This window comes from Pseudophryne corroboree, chromosome 7 (assembly GCF_028390025.1).
Source record: "Pseudophryne corroboree isolate aPseCor3 chromosome 7, aPseCor3.hap2, whole genome shotgun sequence".
In the NCBI taxonomy this organism is placed as follows: Eukaryota; Metazoa; Chordata; class Amphibia; order Anura; family Myobatrachidae; genus Pseudophryne; species Pseudophryne corroboree.
Genome location: NC_086450.1, coordinates 410,468,149 through 410,491,789, shown reverse-complemented (window position 1 = coordinate 410,491,789; position 23,641 = coordinate 410,468,149). Strand labels below are relative to the sequence as shown.

The 23,641-nt window shown below is 48.3% G+C and overlaps 1 protein-coding gene across 3 annotated transcripts in view; it reads right to left on the bottom strand.

Annotated features, from left to right (window-relative positions):
• The window catches only part of CCNF (cyclin F), a 57,562-nt gene that overhangs the window by 12,851 nt on the left and 21,070 nt on the right, over nucleotides 1–23,641 (bottom strand). For all 3 annotated transcript variants that reach the window (XM_063934687.1, XM_063934688.1, XM_063934689.1), the window contains exons 2-8: nucleotides 15,086–15,240; nucleotides 14,895–15,001; nucleotides 14,703–14,770; nucleotides 14,215–14,429; nucleotides 13,550–13,603; nucleotides 6,954–7,058; nucleotides 6,766–6,843 (exon numbers count right to left, since the gene is read on the bottom strand). In XM_063934687.1, the coding sequence (XP_063790757.1) occupies nucleotides 6,766–6,843; nucleotides 6,954–7,058; nucleotides 13,550–13,603; nucleotides 14,215–14,429; nucleotides 14,703–14,770; nucleotides 14,895–15,001; nucleotides 15,086–15,240 (782 nt within the window). The remainder of the gene's footprint in view (nucleotides 1–6,765; nucleotides 6,844–6,953; nucleotides 7,059–13,549; nucleotides 13,604–14,214; nucleotides 14,430–14,702; nucleotides 14,771–14,894; nucleotides 15,002–15,085; nucleotides 15,241–23,641) is intronic.

Sequence of the window (23,641 nt, the reverse complement as noted above, 5' to 3'; positions counted from 1 at the left end):
GGAATGCACAGATGGATGAGGTAGGAGCAGACAAGACAACCGCAGCAGAGAGGGTCCTGCTCATCACCCTCTAATTGAGGAAACTTGTTAGGCCATAATCTGTGGTTGAAACAGGACAATGGAGTTTTTTTTTCTCTTTGTAACTACAATTTTTTTTAGCAGGCACCCTCCCCCCACTAAAGGGACACTTTAGTTGAATAGGGAAAATTAGTCCTGGTGCCTTACTATTAAACCGATCCAAAAAAAACCCACAGGCTCTATGTCAATTTCAGCAGCCAACCTAATTGAGAGGTGTGCTAGTGCTCTCTCAACCAATAAGGGGGCGCTTATAGAAATAATAAGATTTTACTTACCGATAAATCTATTTCTCGGAGTCCGTAGTGGATGCTGGGGTTCCTGAAAGGACCATGGGGAATAGCGGCTCCGCAGGAGACAGGGCACAAAAAGTAAAGCTTTTTCAGATCAGGTGGTGTGCACTGGCTCCTCCCCCTATGACCCTCCTCCAGACTCCAGTTAGGTACTGTGCCCGGACGAGCGTACACAATAAGGGAGGATTTTGAATCCCGGGTAAGACTCATACCAGCCACACCAATCACACCGTACAACCTGTGATCTAAACCCAGTTAACAGTATGATAACAGCGGAGCCTCTGAAAGATGGCTTCCTTCAACAATAACCCGAATTAGTTAACAATAACTATGTACAATTTATGCAGATAATCCGCACTTGGGATGGGCGCCCAGCATCCACTACGGACTCCGAGAAATAGATTTATCGGTAAGTAAAATCTTATTTTCTCTATCGTCCTAGTGGATGCTGGGGTTCCTGAAAGGACCATGGGGATTATACCAAAGCTCCCAAACGGGCGGGAGAGTGCGGATGACTCTGCAGCACCGAATGAGAGAACTCCAGGTCCTCCTTAGCCAGAGTATCAAATTTGTAAAATTTTACAAACGTGTTCTCCCCTGACCACGTAGCTGCTCGGCAAAGTTGTAATGCCGAGACCCCTCGGGCAGCCGCCCAAGATGAGCCCACCTTCCTTGTGGAGTGGGCCTTTACAGATTTAGGCTGTGGCAGGCCTGCCACAGAATGTGCAAGTTGGATTGTGCTACAGATCCAACGAGCAATCGTCTGCTTAGACGCAGGAGCACCCATCTTGTTGGGTGCATACAATATAAACAACGAGTCAGATTTTCTGACTCCAGCTGTCCTTGCAATATATATTTTTAATGCTCTGACAACGTCCAGTAACTTGGAGTCCTCCAAGTCACTTGTAGCCGCAGGCACTACAATAGGCTGGTTCAGATGAAATGCTGACACCACCTTAGGGAGAAAATGCGGACGAGTCCGCAGTTCTGCCCTGTCCGAATGGAAAATCAGATATGGGCTTTTGTAAGACAAAGCTGCCAATTCTGATACTCTCCTGGCAGAAGCCAGGGCTAGAAGCATGGTCACTTTCTAAGTGAGATATTTCAAATCCACCTTATTTAGTGGTTCAAACCAATGAGATTTTAGAAAGTCCAAAACCACATTGAGATCCCACGGTGCCACTGGAGGCACCACAGGAGGCTGTATATGCAGCACTCCCTTAACAAAGGTCTGGACTTCAGGGACTGAAGCCAATTCTTTTTGAAAGAAAATCGACAGGGCCGAAATTTGAACCTTAATAGATCCCAATTTGAGACCCATAGACAATCCTGATTGCAGGAAATGTAGGAATCGACCCAGTTGAAATTCCTCCGTCGGAGCACTCCGATCTTCGCACCACGCAACATATTTTCGCCAAATTCGGTGATAATGTTGCACGGTTACTTCCTTCCTTGCTTTAATCAAAGTAGGAATGACTTCTTCCGGCATGCCTTTTTCCTTTAGGATCCGGCGTTCAACCGCCATGCCGTCAAACGCAGCCGCGGTAAGTCTTGAAACAGACAGGGACCCTGCTGAAGCAAGTCCCTCCTTAGAGGTAGAGGCCACGGATCTTCCGTGATCATCTCTTGAAGTTCCGGGTACCAAGTCCTTCTTGGCCAATCCGGAACCACTAGTATCGTTCTTACGCCTCTTTGCCGTATAATTCTCAATACTTTTGGTATGAGAGGCAGAGGAGGAAACACATACACCGACTGGTACACCCAAGGCGTTACCAGCGCGTCCACAGCTATTGCCTGCGGATCTCTTGACCTGGCGCAATACCTGTCCAGTTTTTTGTTGAGGCGAGACGCCATCATGTCCACCATTGGTCTTTCCCAACGGGTTACCAGCATGTGGAAGACTTCTGGATGAAGTCCCCACTCTCCCGGGTGAAGATCGTGTCTGCTGAGGAAGTCTGCTTCCCAGTTGTCCACTCCCGGGATGAACACTGCTGACAGTGCTATCACATGATTCTCTGCCCAGCGAAGAATCCTTGCAGCTTCTGCCATTGCACTCCTGCTTCTTGTGCCGCCCTGTCTGTTCACATGGGCGACTGCCGTGATGTTGTCCGACTGGATCAACACCGGTTTTCCCTGAAGCAGAGGTTCTGCCTGGCTTAGAGCATTGTATATTGCTCTTAGTTCCAGAATGTTTATGTGAAGAGACGTTTCCAGGCTCGTCCATACTCCCTGGAAGTTTCTTCCTTGTGTGACTGCTCCCCAGCCTCTCAGGCTGGCGTCCGTGGTCACCAGGATCCAATCCTGTATGCCGAATCTGCGGCCCTCCAATAGATGAGGACTCTGCAACCACCACAGAAGAGACACCCTTGTCCTTGGAGACAGGGTTATCCGTAGGTGCATCTGAAGATGCGACCCTGACCATTTGTCCAACAGATCCCTTTGGAAAATTCTTGCGTGGAATCTGCCGAATGGAATTGCTTCGTAAGAAGCCACCATTTTTCCCAGGACTCTTGTGCATTGATGTACAGACACCTTTCCTGGTTTTAGGAGGTTCCTGACAAGGTCGGATAACTCCTTGGCTTTTTCCTCCGGGAGAAAAACCTTTTTCTGAACCGTGTCCAGAATCATCCCTAGGAACAGCAGACGAGTTGTCGGCATTAACTGGGATTTTGGAATATTCAGAATCCACCCGTGCTGTTTTAGCACTTCTTGAGACAGTGCTAATCCCATCTCTAGCTGTTCTCTGGACCTCGCCCTTATTAGGAGATCGTCCAAGTATGGGATAATTAATATGCCTTTTCTTCGAAGAAGAATCATCATCTCGGCCATTACCTTTGTAAAGATCCGAGGTGCCGTGGACAATCCGAACGGCAGCGTCTGAAACTGATAGTGACAGTTTTGTACAACGAACCTGAGGTACCCCTGGTGTGAGGGGTAAATTGGAACGTGGAGATACGCATCCTTGATGTCCAAGGATACCATAAAGTCCCCCTCTTCCAGGTTCGCTATCACTGCTCTGAGTGACTCCATCTTGAACTTGAACTTCTTTATGTACAGGTTCAAGGACTTCAGATTTAGAATAGGCCTTACCGAGCCATCCGGCTTCGGTACCACAAAAAGAGTGGAATAATACCCCTTCCCTTGTTGTAGAAGAGGTACCTTGACTATCACCTGCTGAGAATACAGCTTGTGAATGGCTTCCAAAACCGTCTCCCTTTCGGAGGGGGACGTTGGTAAAGCAGACTTCAGGAAACGGCGAGGTGGATCTGTCTCTAATTCCAACCTGTACCCTTGAGATATTATCTGCAGGATCCAGGGATCTACCTGCGAGTGAGCCCACTGCGCGCTGTAATTTTTGAGACGACCGCCCACCGTCCCCGAGTCCGCTTGAGAAGCCCCAGCGTCATGCTGAGGCTTTTGTAGAAGCCGGGGAGGGCTTCTGTTCCTGGGAAGGAGCTGCGTGTTGCTGTCTCTTCCCTCGACCTCTGCCTCGTGGCAGATATGAATAGCCCTTTGCTCTCTTATTTTTAAAGGAACGAAAGGGCTGCGGTTGAAAAGTCGGTGCCTTTTTCTGTTGGGGAGTGACTTGAGGTAGAAAGGTGGATTTCCCGGCTGTAGCCGTGGCCACCAAATCTGATAGACCGACTCCAAATAACTCCTCCCCTTTATACGGCAAAACTTCCATATGCCGTTTTGAATCCGCATCGCCTGTCCACTGTCGCGTCCATAAAGCTCTTCTGGCCGAAATGGACATAGCACTTACCCGTGATGCCAGTGTGCAAATATCCCTCTGTGCATCACGCATATAAAGAAATGCATCCTTTATTTGTTCTAACGACAGTAAAATATTGTCCCTGTCCAGGGTATCAATATTTTCAATCAGGGACTCTGACCAAACTACCCCAGCACTGCCCATCCAGGCAGTCGCTACAGCTGGTCGTAGTATAACACCTGCATGTGTGTATATACTTTTTTGGATATTTTCCATCCTCCTATCTGATGGATCTTTAAGTGCGGCCGTCTCAGGAGAGGGTAACGCCACTTGTTTAGATAAGCGTGTTAGCGCCTTGTCCACCCTAGGAGGTGTTTCCCAGCGCTCCCTAACCTCTGGCGGGAAAGGGTATAATGCCAATAATTTCTTTGAAATTATCAGCTTTTTATCAGGGGCAACCCACGCTTCATTACACACGTCATTTAATTCTTCTGATTCAGGAAAAACTATAGGTAGTTTTTTCATACCCCACATAATACCCTGTTTAGTGGTACCTGTAGTATCAGCTAAATGTAACGCCTCCTTCATTGCCAAAATCATATAACGTGTGGCCCTACTGGAAAATACGGTTGAATCGTCACCGTCACCACTGGAGTCAGTGCCTGCGTCTGGGTCTGTGTCGACCGACTGAGGCAAAGGGCGTTTCACAGCCCCTGACGGTGTTTGAGTCGCCTGGACAGGCACTAATTGATTGTCCGGCCGCCTCATGTCGTCAAACGACTGCTTTAGCGTGTTGACACTATCCCGTAGTTCCATAAATAAAGGCATCCATTCTGGTGTCGACTCCCTAGGGGGTGACATCCTCATATTTGGCAATTGCTCCGCCTCCACACCAATATCGTCCTCATACATGTCGACACACACGTACCGACACACAGCAGACACACAGGGAATGCTCCTAACGAAGACAGGACCCACTAGCCCTTTGGGGAGACAGAGGGAGAGTTTGCCAGCACACACCAAAAGCGCTATATATATATCAGGGATAGCCTTATAATAAGTGCTCCCTTATAGCTGCTTTGGTATATCAAAATATCGCCATAAATTTGCCCCCCCCTCTCTGTTTTACCCTGTTTCTGTAGTGCAGTGCAGGGGAGAGACTTGGGAGCCGTCCTGACCAGCGGAGCTGTGAGAGGAAATGGCGCCGTGTGCTGAGGAGATAGGCCCCGCCCCTTTTCTGGCGGGCTCGTCTCCCGCTATTTAGAAAAATCAGGCAGGGGTTAAATATCTCCATATAGCCTCTAGGGGCTATATGTGAGGTATTTTTAGCCTTTATAGGTATTCATTTGCCTCCCAGGGCGCCCCCCTCCCAGCGCCCTGCACCCTCAGTGACTGCCGTGTGAAGTGTGCTGAGAGGAAAATGGCGCACAGCTGCAGTGCTGTGCGCTACCTTTAGAAGACTGCAGGAGTCTTCAGCCGCCGATTCTGGACCTCTTCTGACTTCAGCATCTGCAAGGGGGCCGGCGGCGCGGCTCCGGTGACCATCCAGGCTGTACCTGTGATCGTCCCTCTGGAGCTTGATGTCCAGTAGCCAAGAAGCCAATCCATCCTGCACGCAGGTGAGTTGACTCCTTCTCCCCTCAGTCCCTCGCTGCAGTGATCCTGTTGCCAGCAGGAATCACTGTAAAATAAAAAACCTAGCTAAACTTTTTCTAAGCAGCTCTTTAGGAGAGCCACCTAGATTGCACCCTTCTCGGCCGGGCACAAAAATCTAACTGGAGTCTGGAGGAGGGTCATAGGGGGAGGAGCCAGTGCACACCACCTGATCTGAAAAAGCTTTACTTTTTGTGCCCTGTCTCCTGCGGAGCCGCTATTCCCCATGGTCCTTTCAGGAACCCCAGCATCCACTAGGACGATAGAGAAAAAACAGCTGCTTCATGAGAAAGCCGCCAAGTCCGGTGAAACGCGTTGAAGATACAGAAGTCTGCCCGGAGACCGTAATCAGCTCACGGCTGTATCGGTCTTATTGTGAAGCTGCTGCCTGTTTCCACTCACCTGCCACTACAGCACAGAAGACTGCACTACAATGAGCCTTGAAGAAAGATCAACTGCCTCTCCAGACACCGTGAACCGTGGGGCGCTAGTATCGAGCGGATCTAAGGCAACCTGAAACAGTTACCAACTGCCTATGATTTATACCCACAGTGCTCACGCTTTCCTGTATTTGGGGACTAAGTAAGAGGTAAGCAGCCGACACTTACGTTTACAGCAACTGGACCTGCAGGATTATTTATGTAAGTGCTATTAACCAAATTTCTTTAATGGGACTCTCACATGTGGTGCGGAATTGTCCTTTTCCACTAAACTGGAGATTGGAGTTTATTGTACTGTTTCTCCTCCGATTTATAGTCTAGCTATTTAATGAGATTCGCCTTTTCTTCTTGTTTTAAAACGTGTATACAGATGCGGTTTACTAATGTTGCAACATCTGTGTCTTTTTTTAAATGTAACTCTTTAATAATGTATCAGTAAATATGACTATTTGTCAATTTCAGACTCTTCTATAAGCACCACCTTTATGCTGTTTTTTTTTAACACTTTATTTGAAATCTTAATTAATTGCATACAATACATTTTAGATTTAAAGCAGCAGATTTCCTGGGATACAACACGAGTGGAGCTCACCTGTGCATCCCAACACCCCCGTACTGCATAATCCCGTAGCTGCCTGAGGCTCTGCAGATATCTCCCAGGGTCAGACACCTAGAAATGAAGAATTGGGTTTAGGATGGTGTGCACGTGGTACAGATAATGTAGACAGGGCCAGCTAATAATGCCATGAACTGTGTCGGATCTACAGAGACTCTACTTACAGCAGTTTTCTGCTTGGCTTCCCACAGGAGGTAGGAGCTGTGCAGGCAGCCCTGAGAGGCTGAAGCCTCCAGCATTCTGAGAGCTTCTCTCTTCCTGTCCTCATCCTGCAAGACAGCACAAAGGGGGTATTAGAAGGATCAGACTACATGGAACGTGCTTGCTTTGAGTTTATATATGAATCACCACATACTGGGGTAGATGTATTAAGCATGGAGAAGAGATAAAGCAGTGATAAGTGCAAGGTGATAAATGCACTTATCACTGTTTTATCACTTCTCCAAGCTTAATACATCTGACCCATTGACTGGCTAGCCAGTGGCAATTTGTACAAGATGCTAGATAAATATGTGTAGGTAAAGTCCTACTTGCCTATGCACACAGTTATAATGCGATGAGCTATAGCACCAGACTGAGACCTTCACTCTTTTAGGGATATCCTGGTGACGAGGTTACGACTAGGCCTATAAAATGGATTAAGTGCTGTAATGTCACTGGATAGCAGTAAAGGGGCAGGCTACATTATGGTAGGCAACAAATCTACTCATAACGTATGCTCTAGGAGCCATGCTAGGTCTTCTAGGTTATACTTGTCTGTAGGCTAATACTATCTCTGGGGTAATATTACTAAAGCTTCTAAAAATGAAAAAGTGCTGATATTGCCTATAGCAACCAATCAGATTCTGTTTATCATTTTCTAGGATGCAAAAATAAGATTTTACTTACCGATAAATCTATTTCTCGTAGTCCGTAGTGGATGCTGGGACTCCGTAAGGACCATGGGGAATAGCGGCTCCGCAGGAGACAGGGCACAAAATAAAAGCTTAAGGATCAGGTGGTGTGCACTGGCTCCTCCCCCTATGACCCTCCTCCAAGCCTCAGTTAGGATACTGTGCCCGGACGAGCGTACATAATAAGGAAGGATCTTGAATCCCGGGTAAGACTCATACCAGCCACACCAATCACACCGTACAACTCGTGATCTGAACCCAGTTAACAGTATGATAAATGCAAAGGAGCCTCTGAAAAGATGGCTCAAACAATAATAACCCGAATTTTTGTAACAATAACTATATACAAGTATTGCAGACAATCCGCACTAGGGATGGGCGCCCAGCATCCACTACGGACTACGAGAAATAGATTTATCGGTAAGTAAAATCTTATTTTCTCTGACGTCCTAGTGGATGCTGGGACTCCGTAAGGACCATGGGGATTATACCAAAGCTCCCAAACGGGCGGGAGAGTGCGGATGACTCTGCAGCACCGAATGAGAGAACTCCAGGTCCTCCTCAGCCAGGGTATCAAATTTGTAGAATTTAGCAAACGTGTTTGCCCCTGACCAAGTAGCTGCTCGGCAAAGTTGTAAAGCCGAGACCCCTCGGGCAGCCGCCCAAGATGAGCCCACTTTCCTTGTGGAATGGGCTTTTACTGATTTTGGCTGTGGCAATCCTGCCACGGAATGTGCAAGCTGAATTGTACAACAAATCCAACGAGCAATCGTCTGCTTTGAAGCAGGAGCACCCAGCTTGTTGGGTGCATACAGGATAAACAGCGAGTCAGTTTTCCTGACTCCAGCCGTCCTGGAAACATATTTTCAGGGCCCTGACAACGTCTAGCAACTTGGAGTCCTCCAAGTCCCTAGTAGCCGCAGGCACCACAATAGGTTGGTTCATGTGAAATGCAGAAACCACCTTAGGTAGAAATTGAGGACGAGTCCTCAATTCCGCCCTGTCAGAATGAAAAATTAAGTAAGGGCTTTTATATGATAAAGCCGCCAATTCTGACACACGCCTGGCTGAAGCCAAGGCTAACAGCATCGACACCTTCCACGTGAGATATTTTAAGTCCACAGTGGAAAGTGGTTCAAACCAATGTGATTTTAGAAAACTCAATACAACATTGAGATCCCAAGGTGCCACTGGAGGCACAAAAGGAGGCTGTATGTGCAGCACCCCTTTCACAAATGTCTGAACTTCAGGTACTGAAGCCAGTTCTTTCTGGAAGAAAATCGACAAGGCCGAAATTTGAACCTTAATGGACCCTAATTTTAGGCCCATAGACAGTCCTGTTTGCAGGAAATGCAGGAAACGACCCAGTTGATATTCCTCTGTAGGGGCCTTCTTGGCCTCACACCACGCAACATATTTACGCCAAATGCGGTGATAATGTTTTGCGGTTACTTCCTTCCTGGCTTTGACCAGAGTAGGGATGACTTCTTCTGGAATGCCCTTTTCCTTTAGGATCCGGCGTTCAACCGCCATGCCGTCAAACGCAGCCGCGGTAAGTCTTGGAACAGACAAGGCCCCTGCAGTAGCAGGTCCTTTCTTAGAGGTAGAGGCCACGGTTCGTCCGTGAGCATCTCTTGAAGTTCCGGGTACCAAGTCCTTCTTGGCCAATCCGGAACCACGAGTATAGTTCTTACTCCTCTCCTTCTTATGATTCTCAATACTTTTGGTATGAGAGGCAGAGGAGGGAACACATACACTGACTGGTACACCCACGGCGTTACCAGAGCGTCCACTGCTATTGCCTGAGGGTCCCTTGACCTGGCGCAATATCTGTCCAGTTTTTTGTTTAGACGTGACGCCATCATGTCCACCTTTGGTTTTTCCCAACGGTTTACAATCAGGTGGAAGACTTCCGGGTGAAGTCCCCACTCTCCCGGGTGAAGGTCGTGTCTGCTGAGGAAGTCTGCTTCCCAGTTGTCCACTCCCGGAATGAACACTGCTGACAGTGCTATCACATGATTTTCCGCCCTGCGAAGAATCCTTGCAGCTTCTGTCATTGCCCTCCTGCTTCTCGTGCCGCCCTGTCTGTTTACGTGGGCGACTGACGTGATGTTGTCCGATTGGATCAACACCGCCTGACCCTGAAGCAGAGGTTTTGCTTGACTTAAGGCATTGTAAATGGCCCTTAGTTCCAGAATGTTTATATGAAGAGATGTTTCCATGCTTGACCACAAGCCCTGGAAATTCCTTCCCTGTGTGACTGCTCCCCAGCCTCTCAGGCTGGCATCCGTGGTTACCAGGATCCAATCCTGAATGCCAAATCTGCGGCCCTCTAGTAGATGAGCACTCTGCAGCCACCACAGGAGAGACACCCTTGTCCTTGGCGACAGGGTTATCCGCTGATGCATCTGAAGATGCGATCCGGACCATTTGTCCAGTAGATCCCACTGAAACGTTCTTGCATGGAATCTTCCGAATGGAATCGCTTCGTAAGAAGCCACCATTTTTCCCAGGACCCTCGTGCACTGATGTACTGAGACCTGTCCTGGTTTTAGGAGGTTCCTGACTAGCTCGGATAACTCCCTGGCCTTCTCCTCCGGGAGAAACACCTTCTTCTGGACTGTGTCCAGAATCATTCCTAGGAACAGTAGACGTGTCGTTGGAATCAGCTGCGATTTTGGAATATTTAGAATCCACCCGTGCTGACGTAACACTACCTGAGATAGTGCCACTCCGACTTCTAACTGTTCCCTGGTTCTTGCCCTTATCAGGAGATCGTCCAAGTAAGGGATAATTAAGATGCCTTTTCTTCGTAGAAGAATCATTTCGGCCATTACCTTGGTAAAGACCCGAGGTGCCGTGGACAATCCAAACGGCAGCGTCTGAAACTGATAATGACAGTTTTGTACTACAAACCTGAGGTACCCTTGGTGAGAAGGGTATATTGGGACGTGGAGATAAGCATCTTTGATGTCCAGAGACACCATATAGTCCCCTTCTTCCAGGTTCGCTATCACTGCTCTGAGTGACTCCATCTTGAATTTGAACCTTTTTATGTAAGTGTTCAAAGATTTCAGATTTAAGATTGGTCTCACCGAGCCGTCCGGCTTCGGTACCACAAGCAGCGTGGAATAATACCCCTTTCCCTGTTGTAGGAGGGGTACCTTGATTATCACCTGCTGGGAATACAGCTTGTGAATGGCTTCCAAAACTGCCTCCCTGTCGGAGGGAGACTTTGGTAAAGCAGACTTCAGGAACCGATGAGGGGGAAACGCCTCGAATTCCAGTTTGTACCCCTGTGATACTACCTGTAGAATCCAGGGATCCACTTGCGAGTGAGCCCACTTGCGCGTTGAAATTCTTGAGACGGGCCCCCACCATATCTGAGTCTGCTTGTAAAGCCCCAGCGTCATGCTGAAGACTTGGCAGAAGCAGAGGAGGGCTTCTGCTCCTGGGAAGCGGCTGCATGGTGCAGTCTTTTTCCCCTTCCTCTGCCCCGGGGCAGAAAAGAGTGGCCTTTTGCTCGCTTGTATTTATGGGAACGAAAGGACTGAGTTTGAAAAGACGGTGTCTTTTTCTGTTGATGTGAAGTGACCTGGGGTAAAAAGGTGGATTTTCCAGCCGTTGCCGTGGCCACCAGGTCCGATAGACCAGCCCCAAATAACTCCTCCCCTTTATACGGCAATACTTCCATGTGCCGTTTGGAATCTGCATCCCCTGACCACTGTCGCGTCCATAACGCTCTTCTGGCAGAGATGGACATAGCACTGACTCTTGATGCCAGGGTGCAAATATCCCTCTGTGCATCACGCATATATAGCAATGCATCCTTTAAATGCTCTATAGTTAACAAAATACTGTCCCTATCCAGGGTATCAATATTCTCAGTCAGGGAATCCGACCATGCGACTCCAGCACTACACATCCAGGCTGAGGCGATTGCTGGTCGCAGTATAACACCAGTATGTGTGTATATACTCTTTAGGATATTTTCCAGTCTTCTATCAGCCGGTTCTTTGAGGGTGGCCGTATCAGGGGACGGTAACGCTACTTGTTTAGATAAACGTGTGAGCGCCTTATCTACCCTAGGGGGTGTTTCCCAGCGCGTCCTAACCTCTGGCGGGAAAGGATATAGTTCTAATAATTTATTAGAAATTAGCTGTTTTTTATCGGGGAAAACCCACGCTTTATCACACACCTCATTTATTTCATCTGACTCAGGAAAAACTATTGGTAGTTTTTTCACACCCCACATAATACCCTTCTTTGTGGTACTTGTAGTGTCAGAAAGGTTCAATGCCTCTTTCATTGCTGTGATCATGTAACGTGTGGCCCTGCTGGACATCACGTTTGTCTCGTCACCGTCGACACTAGACTCAGTATCTGTGTCTGGGTCTGTGTCGACCCACTGAGGTAACGGGCGTTTTAGGGCCCCTGACGGTGTCTGAGACGCCTGGACAGGCACTAATTGATTTGCCGGCTGTCTCATGTCGTCAACAGTTTTTTGCAAATTGCTGACATTATCACTTAATTGTTTAAATACAATCATCCAGTCAGGTGTCGACTCCCTAGGGGGTGACATCACTAACACAGGCAACTGCTCCGCTTCCACCTCATTTTCCTCCTCATACATGTCGACACACGCGTACCGACACACAGCACACACACCGGGAATGCTCTGATAGAGGACAGGACCCCACTTAGCCCTTTGGAGAGACAGAGGGAGAGTCTGCCAGCACACACCCAGCGCTATCTATATATACAGGGATAACCTTATATAAGTGTTACTCCCTTATAGCTGCTGTTAATATATTTATTTGCTGCCAAACGTGCCCCCCCTTCTCTTTTTTACCCTGATTCTGAAGCAGGACTGCAGGGGAGAGTCAGGGAGCCGTCCTTCCAGCGGAGCTGTGAGGGAAAATGGCGCTTGTGTGCTGAGGAGATAGGCTCCGCCCCTTCACGACGTCCTTATCTCCCGCTTTTTCTGTGTAAAATGGCAGGGGTAAAATACATCCATATAGCCCAGGAGCTATATGTGATGTATTCTTTTTAGCCACCTAAGGTATATACTGTAATATTGCGTCTCAGGGCGCTCCCCCCCCAGCGCCCTGCACCCTCAGTGACCGGAGTGTGAAGTGTGCTGAGAGCAATGGCGCACAGCTGCGGTGCTGTGCGCTACCTTAGTCTGAAGACCGGATCGTCTTCTGCCGCCGATTTCACCGGACCTCTTAATCTCTTCTGGCTCTGTAAGGGGGACGGCGGCGCGGCTCCGGTGACCCATCCAGGCTGAACCTGTGATCGTCCCTCTGGAGCTAATGTCCAGTAGCCTAAGAAACCCGATCCACTCTGCACTCAGGTGAGTCCGTTTCTTCTCCCCTTAGTCCCACGATGCAGTGAGCCTGTTGCCAGCAGGACTCACTGAAAATAAAAAATCCTAAACTAAACTTTTATTCTAAGCAGCTCAGGAGAGCCACCTAGATTGCACCCTTCTCGGCCGGGCACAAAAATCTAACAGAGGCTTGGAGGAGGGTCATAGGGGGAGGAGCCAGTGCACACCACCTGATCCTTAAGCTTTTATTTTGTGCCCTGTCTCCTGCGGAGCCGCTATTCCCCATGGTCCTTACGGAGTCCCAGCATCCACTAGGACGTCAGAGAAAGAGAAATGATAGACAGAATCCGATTAGTTGCTATGGGCAACATGAGCACTTTTTATTTTTAGAACCTTTAGTAACTGTACCCCTCTGTCTCACCTTGGCAGAGATCCATCATTCATTTTAATTCTACTTGTGTGTCCCAAGCCTGTGTATATAACCCCCCCCCCCCTCCCCCCTCTCCAGACAGCTTACATATACTAGGAGTGGTCTTACCTCAAACAAGTTTAAAACTTTTGCCAAACAATACTGTATGGATCCCCGGAGAGCCTGTATATAACACAAGAAGTAATGTTAATTGCTGAGACACAGGAGTACAATAGTAAGGATAACAGCACAGGAGGGAGAATAGAGACAGATTATAGGGCAGTAGGCAATGCTCTTTAGAGCTTCACTTTTTTTTGGGGGGGGGGGGGGGGGCAATTACCATCTCTATAGGAGGTTGCCATTCGTAGGTAGCACTAAATAAGAACAAACCGGTCAATATTTAACGCTCTCTCTAGTCAAATTTCCCATACATACAGGGTAGTGGGGTATCAAGCGATCTCTACCTTAAAAAAAAAAAAAAAAACACCCCACAACCTAATTAGTGCCCCAATATAGCCGTTAGGCAGGGTATCCCTATGCTGGAAATCTCTTCAACTTCCTTAAATTAGAGCTTTGTGAATCCCCAGAATGAATGCGGATGCCACACTGGCCCTGTACTCTGCTAGCAACCCATAAAGGGCAATAGAGAAGTCATTTTACAGTAGTTCAATGAGCGGAAACTAAAGCAGAGGCTGGCCAATTACAGGCCCATGTAATACAACATTGGGGTTTCCCACCTGACTGCCACATAGCACAAATATATCCAGCATGGTCAATTCAAGAATATCACTCACCCCTGTTACCCCTTTTTTCCTACGGTTCCCCTGGCACTCCTCCTTCAGGCTATCGAACACCACCGCCTTACAGCAGCTTCCCGAGGTAGACCAAGGTGGACGAATAAACAGCCAGACAAACGGGTCAGCTCCGGAGTTCAGCCTTTCAGTCAGGCTAAAAAAACGTGAGGCCTTTAGTCCATTTACCTCAGCCCGGCCATCGTCCGACATGGACACTGAAACCACAAAGCACAGTTTCAGAGAACAGACAATTATCATGGTGTTTGTAAGTGTTTGGCTAGTGTCAACACTGTCTTGGTCATTGCTTGACTTGTTACATGCGAGAATATATTGCAAGGGAACACGCCTTGGAGAAAAGGATCATTTACGCGATGGATTTTATAATTTAGTTAACAGAATAATGGATTTTGTTATTTTCAAATATGTAATAGCACATTACAGAGAAACGTTGCAGACAGGGTATGCAGATGAACGAAACAGATACTTACAGCCCTCGTTATACAAGTACGCAATTCCCAGCTTCACACAGGCTTCGAAGTTCCCACATTCGGCTGCCCTGATGGAATTAGGAAAATAAATGATCATTGTTTAATACCACACAACTAATTGGTGTCTTGCAACCCCAGGAGAGGACCCATGTTTAATATAGAGGTCATAGTAAACCAACAGAAGATTATTACCTTTCAAAAAGATTCAAGTTGTCAGGAGACGGCCACACATCTTGGAAGCATGCGCGAGCCCAAACACTGCTATGAGTATCCACCAGAGACCTCAGGTGAGGATGGACCTGGAGCACAGATCATAAAACACTCTATAATCGGACGTCATGGACTTCATAGGTAACACAAGAGTAATATGAAAGCACGCTTACATTTCTCATGGAGAGGATGTCTACCGCAGGCAGACATTCAAGGATATAGAGGAGAACATCCTCTGGGAGGCTGAGCAGCGTCAGGAGTGGCGGTCGTCTTTTCACCCGCCGCCTAGGAGGGGCAGCAAAACATTTGGAGCAGCGGCAGTGCAGGACTGTACAGAGGATGAAAGAGTAGAGGGAGGTCAGGCTTGGAATAATAACTTGTACACTCACCAAATGTATAGAAAGTTTATCAACAGCTGTTCTCCATCCTAGCTTCTAAACAAAACAGTAGTCTCTTCCATATTATTATATACAGGGTCCCCTTGAAACATCCATTAACATATTGTTAAATCACAGGCCAAAGTCTAGGGGGGAGATGTACACATAGTAGATTCTAGATAACACTTCTACTTGCCTTTAGAAGGTTTGCTACTTCTCCCCCTAATACACTTTGCATTTGGCCCTTGTATGGCTTATCTCCCACTGTGTGTAACCTTCGCAGTGCGCCCAACATGGCTGCCTTATCTGGTGCGCTTGAGGATGGGATGAAAAATACATGGACCTGGTGGTTTTGTTGGAACCCTACTCTGAACTTTAGGACTCTGCAATCTCCCCATTTTGTGTTATCTCCTCTAGGGGTGGACTGTTCCACCCTGGGTAATCCTACGCAGTGCACCCAAGATGGCTGCCTCACCTGGTACCTTGTTGGGGTTAATAAACAACCTTTGGAGGTTATTACCCAAAATGCCTACACCAATCAAGCATTATGCTTACTGTGTGCTCAAGGTTTTCTTATGTCTGTGTGGTTTATCTTTTGATGTATTACTTAAATCTTCTGTATTATGTACATTGTTTGAGTTCAAGATGGCACAGTGGATGCCTGCCTCGGTGCTGCTCTGCCAAACAGCCTTCTTTTTTTACATGTCTAATATGTTGAGTCTTTTGTACAGTTGCAATGTGCAGTATGAACTCATACGTTTAATGTTAGCAATGTATGCTATGTTCTTCCCTCTTCTTATACTTTGTATGTATTCCACCTTTATGTTGCTGCTTGGCAATGCATTGTACCACAAAAAATTCCTAGTGTACGCGAGCACACCTGGCCAATAAAGCGGATTCTGATTCTTTGGGGGGAATTCAATTGTATGAAAAGTTGGTTGGGAGTCTGTTTTTTCCTGTCTATTAGATAGGAAAAAACACACACCCAACTGACTTTTCAAACAATTGAATACCCCCCTCTGCATAACATTCATTCTCGCTGCACTGCTTCCTCACTTCTCTCACTGTTCCCTCCATTGCAGATCAAAACTATGGGCTTAATTTAGGTTGGACAGCAAACCAAAAAAGTTAGCAATAGGGCAAAACCATGTTGCACTGCAGGTGGGGCAGATGTAACATGTGCACAGATAATAAGATTTTACTCACCGGTAAATCTATTTCTCGTAGTCCATAGTGGATGCTGGGGACTCCGTAAGGACCATGGGGAATAGACTGGCTCCGCAGGAGACTGGGCACTCTAAGAAAGATTTAGTACTACTGGTGTGCACTGGCTCCTCCCTCTATGCCCCTCCTCCAGACCTCAGTTAAGGAAACTGTGCCCGGAAGAGCTGACATTATAAGGAAAGGATTTTGGAATCCCGGGTAAGACTCATACCAGCCACACCAATCACACCGTATAACTTGTGATACACTTACCCAGTCAACAGTATGAACAACAACAGAGCATCAACAATGGATGCCACCATAACATAACCCTTTATTAAGCAATAACTATGTACACGTATTGCAGAAAGTCCGCACATGGGACGGGCGCCCAGCATCCACTACGGACTACAAGAAATAGATTTACCGGTGAGTAAAATCTTATTTTCTCTAACGTCCTAGTGGATGCTGGGGACTCCGTAAGGACCATGGGGATTATACCAAAGCTCCCAAACGGGTGGCAGAGTGCGGATGACTCTGCAGCACCGAATGGGCAAACACAAGGTCCTCCTCAGCCAGGGTATCAAACTTGTAGAACTTAGCAAATGTGTTTGTACCCGACCAAGTAGCTGCTCGGCAAAGCTGTAATGCCGAGACCCCTCGGGCAGCCGCCCAAGAAGAGCCCACTTTCCTTGTCGAATGGGCTTTCACTGATTTTGGATGCGGCAAACCAGCCGCAGAATGAGCCTGCTGAATCGTGCTACAGATCCAGCGAGCAATGGTTTGCTTTGAAGCAGGAGCACCCAGCTTGTTGGATGCATACAGGATAAACAGCGAGTCAGTCTTCCTGACTCCAGCCGTCCTGGCTACATAGATCTTCAAAGCCCTGACTACATCAAGGAACTTGGAATCCTCCAAGTCACGAGTAGCCGCAGGCACCACAATAGGTTGGTTCAAATGAAAAGATGACACCACCTTCGGCAGAAATTGCGGACGAGTCCGTATTTCTGCCCTGTCCATATGGAAAACCGGATAGGGGCTTTTACATGACAAAGCCGCCAATTCTGACACACGCCTAGCCGAAGCTAAGGCCAATAGCATGACCACCTTCCACGTGATGTACTCGACGGTCTTAAGTGGCTCAAACCAGAGGGATTTCAGGAAACCCAACACCGCGTTGAGATCCCAAGGTGCCACTGGTGGCACAAAAGGGGGCTGAATATGCAGCACTCCCTTAACAAACATCTGAACTTCAGGAAGAGAAGCCAGTTCCTTTTGAAAGAAAATGGATAGGGCCGAAATCTGGACCTTTATGGACCCCAACTTCAGGCCCATAGTCACTCCAGACTGTAGGAAGTGCAGGAACCGGACCAGCTGGAATTCCTCTGTAGGGGCCTTCCTGGCCTCACACCAGGCAACATATTTTCGCCATATACGGTGATAGTGTCTTGCTGTCCCGTCCTTCTTAGCCTTTATCAGCGTAGGAATAACTTCCTCCGGAATGCCCTTTTCCGCTAGGATCCTGCGTTCAACCGCCATGCCGTCAAACGCAGCCGCGGTAAGTCTTGGAACAGACAGGGCCTCTGTTGCAACAGGTCCTGTCTGAGAGGCAGAGGCCATGGGTCCTCTGTGAGCATTTCTTGCAGTTGCGGGTACCAAGTCCTTCTTGGCCAATCCGGAACAATGAGTATTGTTCTCACTCCTCTTTTTCTTACGATTCTCAGCACCTTGGGTATGAGAGGAAGAGGAGGAAACACATAGACTGACTGGAACACCCACGGTGTTACCAGTGCGTCCACAGCTATCGCCTGAGGGTCTCTTGACCTGGCGCAATACCTTTGTAGCTTTTTGTTGAGACGGGACGCCATCATGTCTACCTGTGGCAGTTCCCATCGATTTGTAATCTGAGTGAAGACTTCGTGATGAAGTCCCCACTCTCCCGGGTGGAGGTCGTGCCTGCTGAGGAAGTCTGCTTCCCAGTTGTCCACGCCCGGAATGAACACTGCTGACAGTGCTTGCACGTGATTCTCCGCCCAACGAAGAATCCTGGTGGCTTCCGCCATCGCCACTCTGCTTCTTGTGCCGCCCTGGCAGTTTACATGAGCCACTGCGGTGATGTTGTCCGACTGAATCAGCACCGGTTGGTTGCGAAGCAGAGGCTCCGCTTGACTCAGGGCATGTATATGGCCCTTAGTTCCAGGATATTTATGTGCAGACAAGCCTCCTGACTTGACCACAACCCTTGGAAGTTTCTTCCCTGAGTGACTGCCCCCCACCCTCGGAGGCTCGCATCCGTGGTCACCAGGACCCCGGCCTGTATGCCGAACCTGCGGCCCTCGAGAAGGTGAGCACTCTGCAGCCACCACAGAAGAGACACCCTGGCCCTCGGGGACAGGGTGATCAGCCAATGCATCTGAAGATGCGATCCGGACCACTTGTCCAACAGATCCCTCTAAAAGATCCTCGCATGGAACCTGCCGAAGGGAATGGCTTCGTATGATGCCACCATCTTTCCCAGGACTCGCGTGCAGCGATGCACCGACACCTGTTTCGGTTTTAAGAGGTCTCTGACTAGAGTCACGAGCTCTTGAGCCTTCTCCGCCGGGAGAAACACCTTCTTTTGGTCCGTGACCAGAATCATGCCCAGAAAAGGCAAACGCGTTGTAGGAATCAGCTGCGACTTTGGGATATTCAGAATCCAGCCGTGCTGTTGCAACACTTCCCGAGAGTGTGCTACGCTGATCAGCAACTGCTCTCTGGACCTCGCCTTTATGAGGAGATCGTCCAAGTATGGGATAATTGTGACTCCTTGCTTTCGAAGGAGCACCATCATTTCTGCCATTACCTTGGTAAATATTCTCGGTGCCGTGGAGAGCCCAAACGGAAACATCTGGAATTGGTAATGACAGTCCTGTACCACAAATCTGAGGTACTCCTGATGAGGCGGATAAATGGGGACATGCAAGTAAGCATCCTTGATGTCCAGAGACACCATAAAATCCTCCTCTTCCAGGCTTGCAATGACCGCTCTGAGTGATTCCATTTTGAACTTGAATCTTTTCAGATAAATGTTCAGGGACTTTAAATTCAATATGGGTCTGACTGAACCGTCCGGTTTCGGTACCACAAACATTGTGGAATAGTATCCTCTTCCTTGAAGGAGGGGAACCTTTACCACCACCTGCTGGAGATATAACTTGTGAATTGCCGCTAACACTACTTCCCGTTCCATAAGGGAAGCTGGCAGGGCCGATTTGAGGTAACGGTGAGGGGGCATCACTTTGAATTCCAGCTTGTATCCCTGAGTCACAATCTGTATAACCCAGGGATCCACCTGTGAGCGAACCCACTGGTGGCTGAAATTTCGGAGACGCGCCCCCACCGCTCCTGTGGAGCCCCAGCGTCATGCGGTGGATTTAGTGGAAGCCGGGGAGGACTTCTGTTCCTGGGAACTAGCTGTATGGTGTAGCTTCTTTCCTCTACCCCTGCCTCTGGCAAGAAAGGACGCACCTCTGACCTTCTTGCTTCTTTGTGATCGAAAGGACTGCATTTGGTAATACGGTGCTTTCTTAGGCTGTGAGGGAATATATGGCAAAAAATTTGACTTCCCAGCCGTAGCTGTGGAAACTAGGTCCAAGAGGCCGTCCCCAAACAATTCCTCACCCTTGTAAGGTAAAACCTCCATGTGCTTTTTGGAGTCGGCATCACCTGTCCATTGCCGAGTCCACAGGACCCTTCTGGCAGAAATTGACATTGCATTTATTCTAGAGCCCAGTAGGCAAATGTCCCTCTGGGCATCCCTCATATATAGGACAGCGTCTTTTATATGCCCCAGGGTCAGTAAAATGGTATCCTTGTCTAAGGTATCCATTTCCTCAGACAGATTATCTGTCCATGCTGCTACAGCACTACACATCCAGGCCGACGCAATTGCCGGCCTCAGTAGAGTACCGGAATGTGTATAAACAGACTTCAGGATACTTTCCTGCTTCCTATCTGCAGGATCCTTTAGGGCGGCCGTATCCTGTGACGGCAGGGCCACCTTCTTAGATAAGCGTGTCAGAGCTTTATCTACCCTAGGGGAGGATTCCCAGCGCACCCTGGGGGTCATTCAGAGTTGTTCGCTCGTTATTTTTTTTTGTCGCAACGGAGCGAATAGTCGCTAATGCGCAATGTCCACAGTGCGACTGCGCCAAGTAAATTTGCTATGCAGTTAGGAATTTTACTCACGGCATTACGAGGTTTTTTCTTCGTTCTGGTGATCGTAATGTGATTGACAGGAAGTGGGTGTTTCTGGGCGGAAACTGGCCGTTTTATGGGAGTGTGTGAAAATAAGATTTTACTCACCGGTAAATCTATTTCTCGTAGTCCGTAGTGGATGCTGGGAACTCCGTAAGGACCATGGGGAATAGACGGGCTCCGCAGGAGACTGGGCACTCTATAAGAAAGATTTGGTACTATCTGGTGTGCACTGGCTCCTCCCTCTATGCCCCTCCTCCAGACCTCAGTTAGGATACTGTGCCCGGAAGAGCTGACACAATAAGGAAGGATTTTGAATCCCGGGTAAGACTCATACCAGCCACACCAATCACACCGTATAACTCGTGATACTATACCCAGTTAACAGTATGAAATATAACTGAGCCTCTCAACAGATGGCTCAACAATAACCCTTTAGTTAGGCAATAACTATAAACAAGTATTGCAGACAATCCGCACTTGGGATGGGCGCCCAGCATCCACTACGGACTACGAGAAATAGATTTACCGGTGAGTAAAATCTTATTTTCTCTGACGTCCTAGTGGATGCTGGGAACTCCGTAAGGACCATGGGGATTATACCAAAGCTCCCAAACGGGCGGGAGAGTGCGGATGACTCTGCAGCACCGAATGAGAGAACTCAAGGTCCTCCTCAGCCAGGGTATCAAATTTGTAGAATTTAGCAAACGTGTTTGCCCCTGACCAAGTTGTAGCTCGGCAGAGTTGTAAAGCCGAGACCCCTCGGGCAGCTGCCCAAGATGAGCCCACCTTCCTCGTGGAATGGGCTTTCACTGATTTAGGATGCGGCAATCCAGCCGCAGAATGCTCCAGCTGAATTGTGCTACAAATTCAGCGAGCAATAGTCTGCTTAGAAGCAGGAGCACCTATTTTGTTGGGTGCCTACAGGATAAGAAGCGAGTCAGTTTTCCTGACTCCAGCCGTCCTGGAAATATAATTTTTTAAGGCCCTGACTACGTCCAGTAACTTGGAATCTTCCAAGTCCCTAGTAGCCACAGGCACTACAATAGGTTGGTTCAAGTGAAAAGCTGATACCACCTTAGGGAGAAACTGGGGACGAGTCCTCAATTCTGCCCTATCCATATGGAAAATCAGATAAGGGCTTTTACATGACAAAGCCGCCGAAGCCAAGGCCAATAACATGACCACTTTCCACGTGAGATATTTCAGATCCACAGTTTTAAGTGGCTCAAACCAATGTGATTTCAGGAAACTCAACACCACGTTGAGATCCACGGTGCCACAGGAGGCACAAAGGGGGGCTGAATATGTAGCACTCCCTTTACAAAAGTCTGAACTTCAGGCAGTGAAGCCAGTTCTTTCTGGAAGAAAATCGACAGAGCCGAAATCTGGACTTTAATGGAACCCAATTTTAGGCCCATAGTCACTCCCGACTGTAGAAAGTGCAGAAAACGACCCAGCTGAAATTCCTCTGTTGGGGCCCATCGTTCTTCCTCCTCGTTTTCTTATTATTCTCAGTACCTTTGGTATGAGAGGCAGAGGAGGGAGCACATAAACCGATTGGTACACCCACGGTGTCACTAGAGCGTCCACAGCTATCGCCTGAGGGCCCCTTGACCTGGCGCAATATCTTTTGTTGAGGCGGGACGCCATCATGTCCACCTGTGGCCTTTCCCAACGGTTTACCAACAGTAGGAAGACTTCTGGATGAAATCCCCACTCTCCCGGGTGTAGGTCGTGTCTGCTGAGGAAGTCTGCTTCCCAGTTGTCCACTCCCGGAATGAACACTGCTGACAGTGCTAAGACGTGATTTTCCGCCCATCGGGGAATCCTTGTGGCTTCTGCCATCGCCATCCTGCTTCTTGTGCCGCCCTGTCGGTTCTCATGGGCGACTGCCGTGATGTTGTCTGACTGGATCAGTACCGGCTGGTTTCGAAGCAGCGGTTTTGCCTGACTTAGGGCATTGTAAATGGCCCTCAGTTCCAGAATATTTATGTGCAGGGAAATCTCCTGACTTGACCATAATCATTGGAAGTTTCTTCCCTGTGTGACTGCTCCCCAGCCTCGAAGGCTGACATCCGTGGTCACCAGGACCCAGTCCTGTATGCCGAAACTGCGGCCCTCTAGAAGATGAGCACTCAGCAGCCACCACAGTAGAGACACCCTGGTCCTTGGAGACAGGGTTATCAGTTGATGCATCTGAAGATGCGATCCCGACCACTTGTCCAAGAGGTCCCACTGGAAGGTCCTTGCATGGAACCTGCCGAATGGAATTGCTTCGTATGAAGCCACCATTTTTCCCAGGACTCGTGTGCAGTGATGCACAGATACCCGTTTTGGTTTTAGGAGGTCTCTGACTAGAGATGACAGCTCCTTGGCTTTCTCCTGCGGGAGAAACACTTTTTTCAGTTCTGTGTCCAAAATCATCCCCAGGAACAGTAAGCGAGTGGAAGGAACCAGTTGTGACTTTGGAATGTTTAGAATCCAGCCATGCTGTTGTAGCACTTCCCGAGATAGTGCTACTCCGACCAGTAACTGCTCCCTGGACCTCGCCTTTATAAGGAGATCGTCCAAGTACGGGATAATTAAAACTCCCTTTTTTCGAAGGAGTATCATCATTTCTGCCATTACTTTGGTAAACACCCTCGGTGCAGTGGACAGTCCAAACGGTAGTGTCTGGAATTGGTAATGGCAATCCTGTACCACAAATCTGAGGTACTCCTGGTGAGGAAGGTAAATGGGGACATGCAGGTAAGCATCCTTGATGTCCAGGGATACCATGTAATCCCCCTCGTCCAGGCTTGCAATAACCGCCCTGAGCGATTCCATCTTGAACTTGAATTTTGTTATGTAAGCGTTCAAGGATTTCAAATTTAAAATGGGTCTCACCGAACCGTCTGGTTTCGGTAC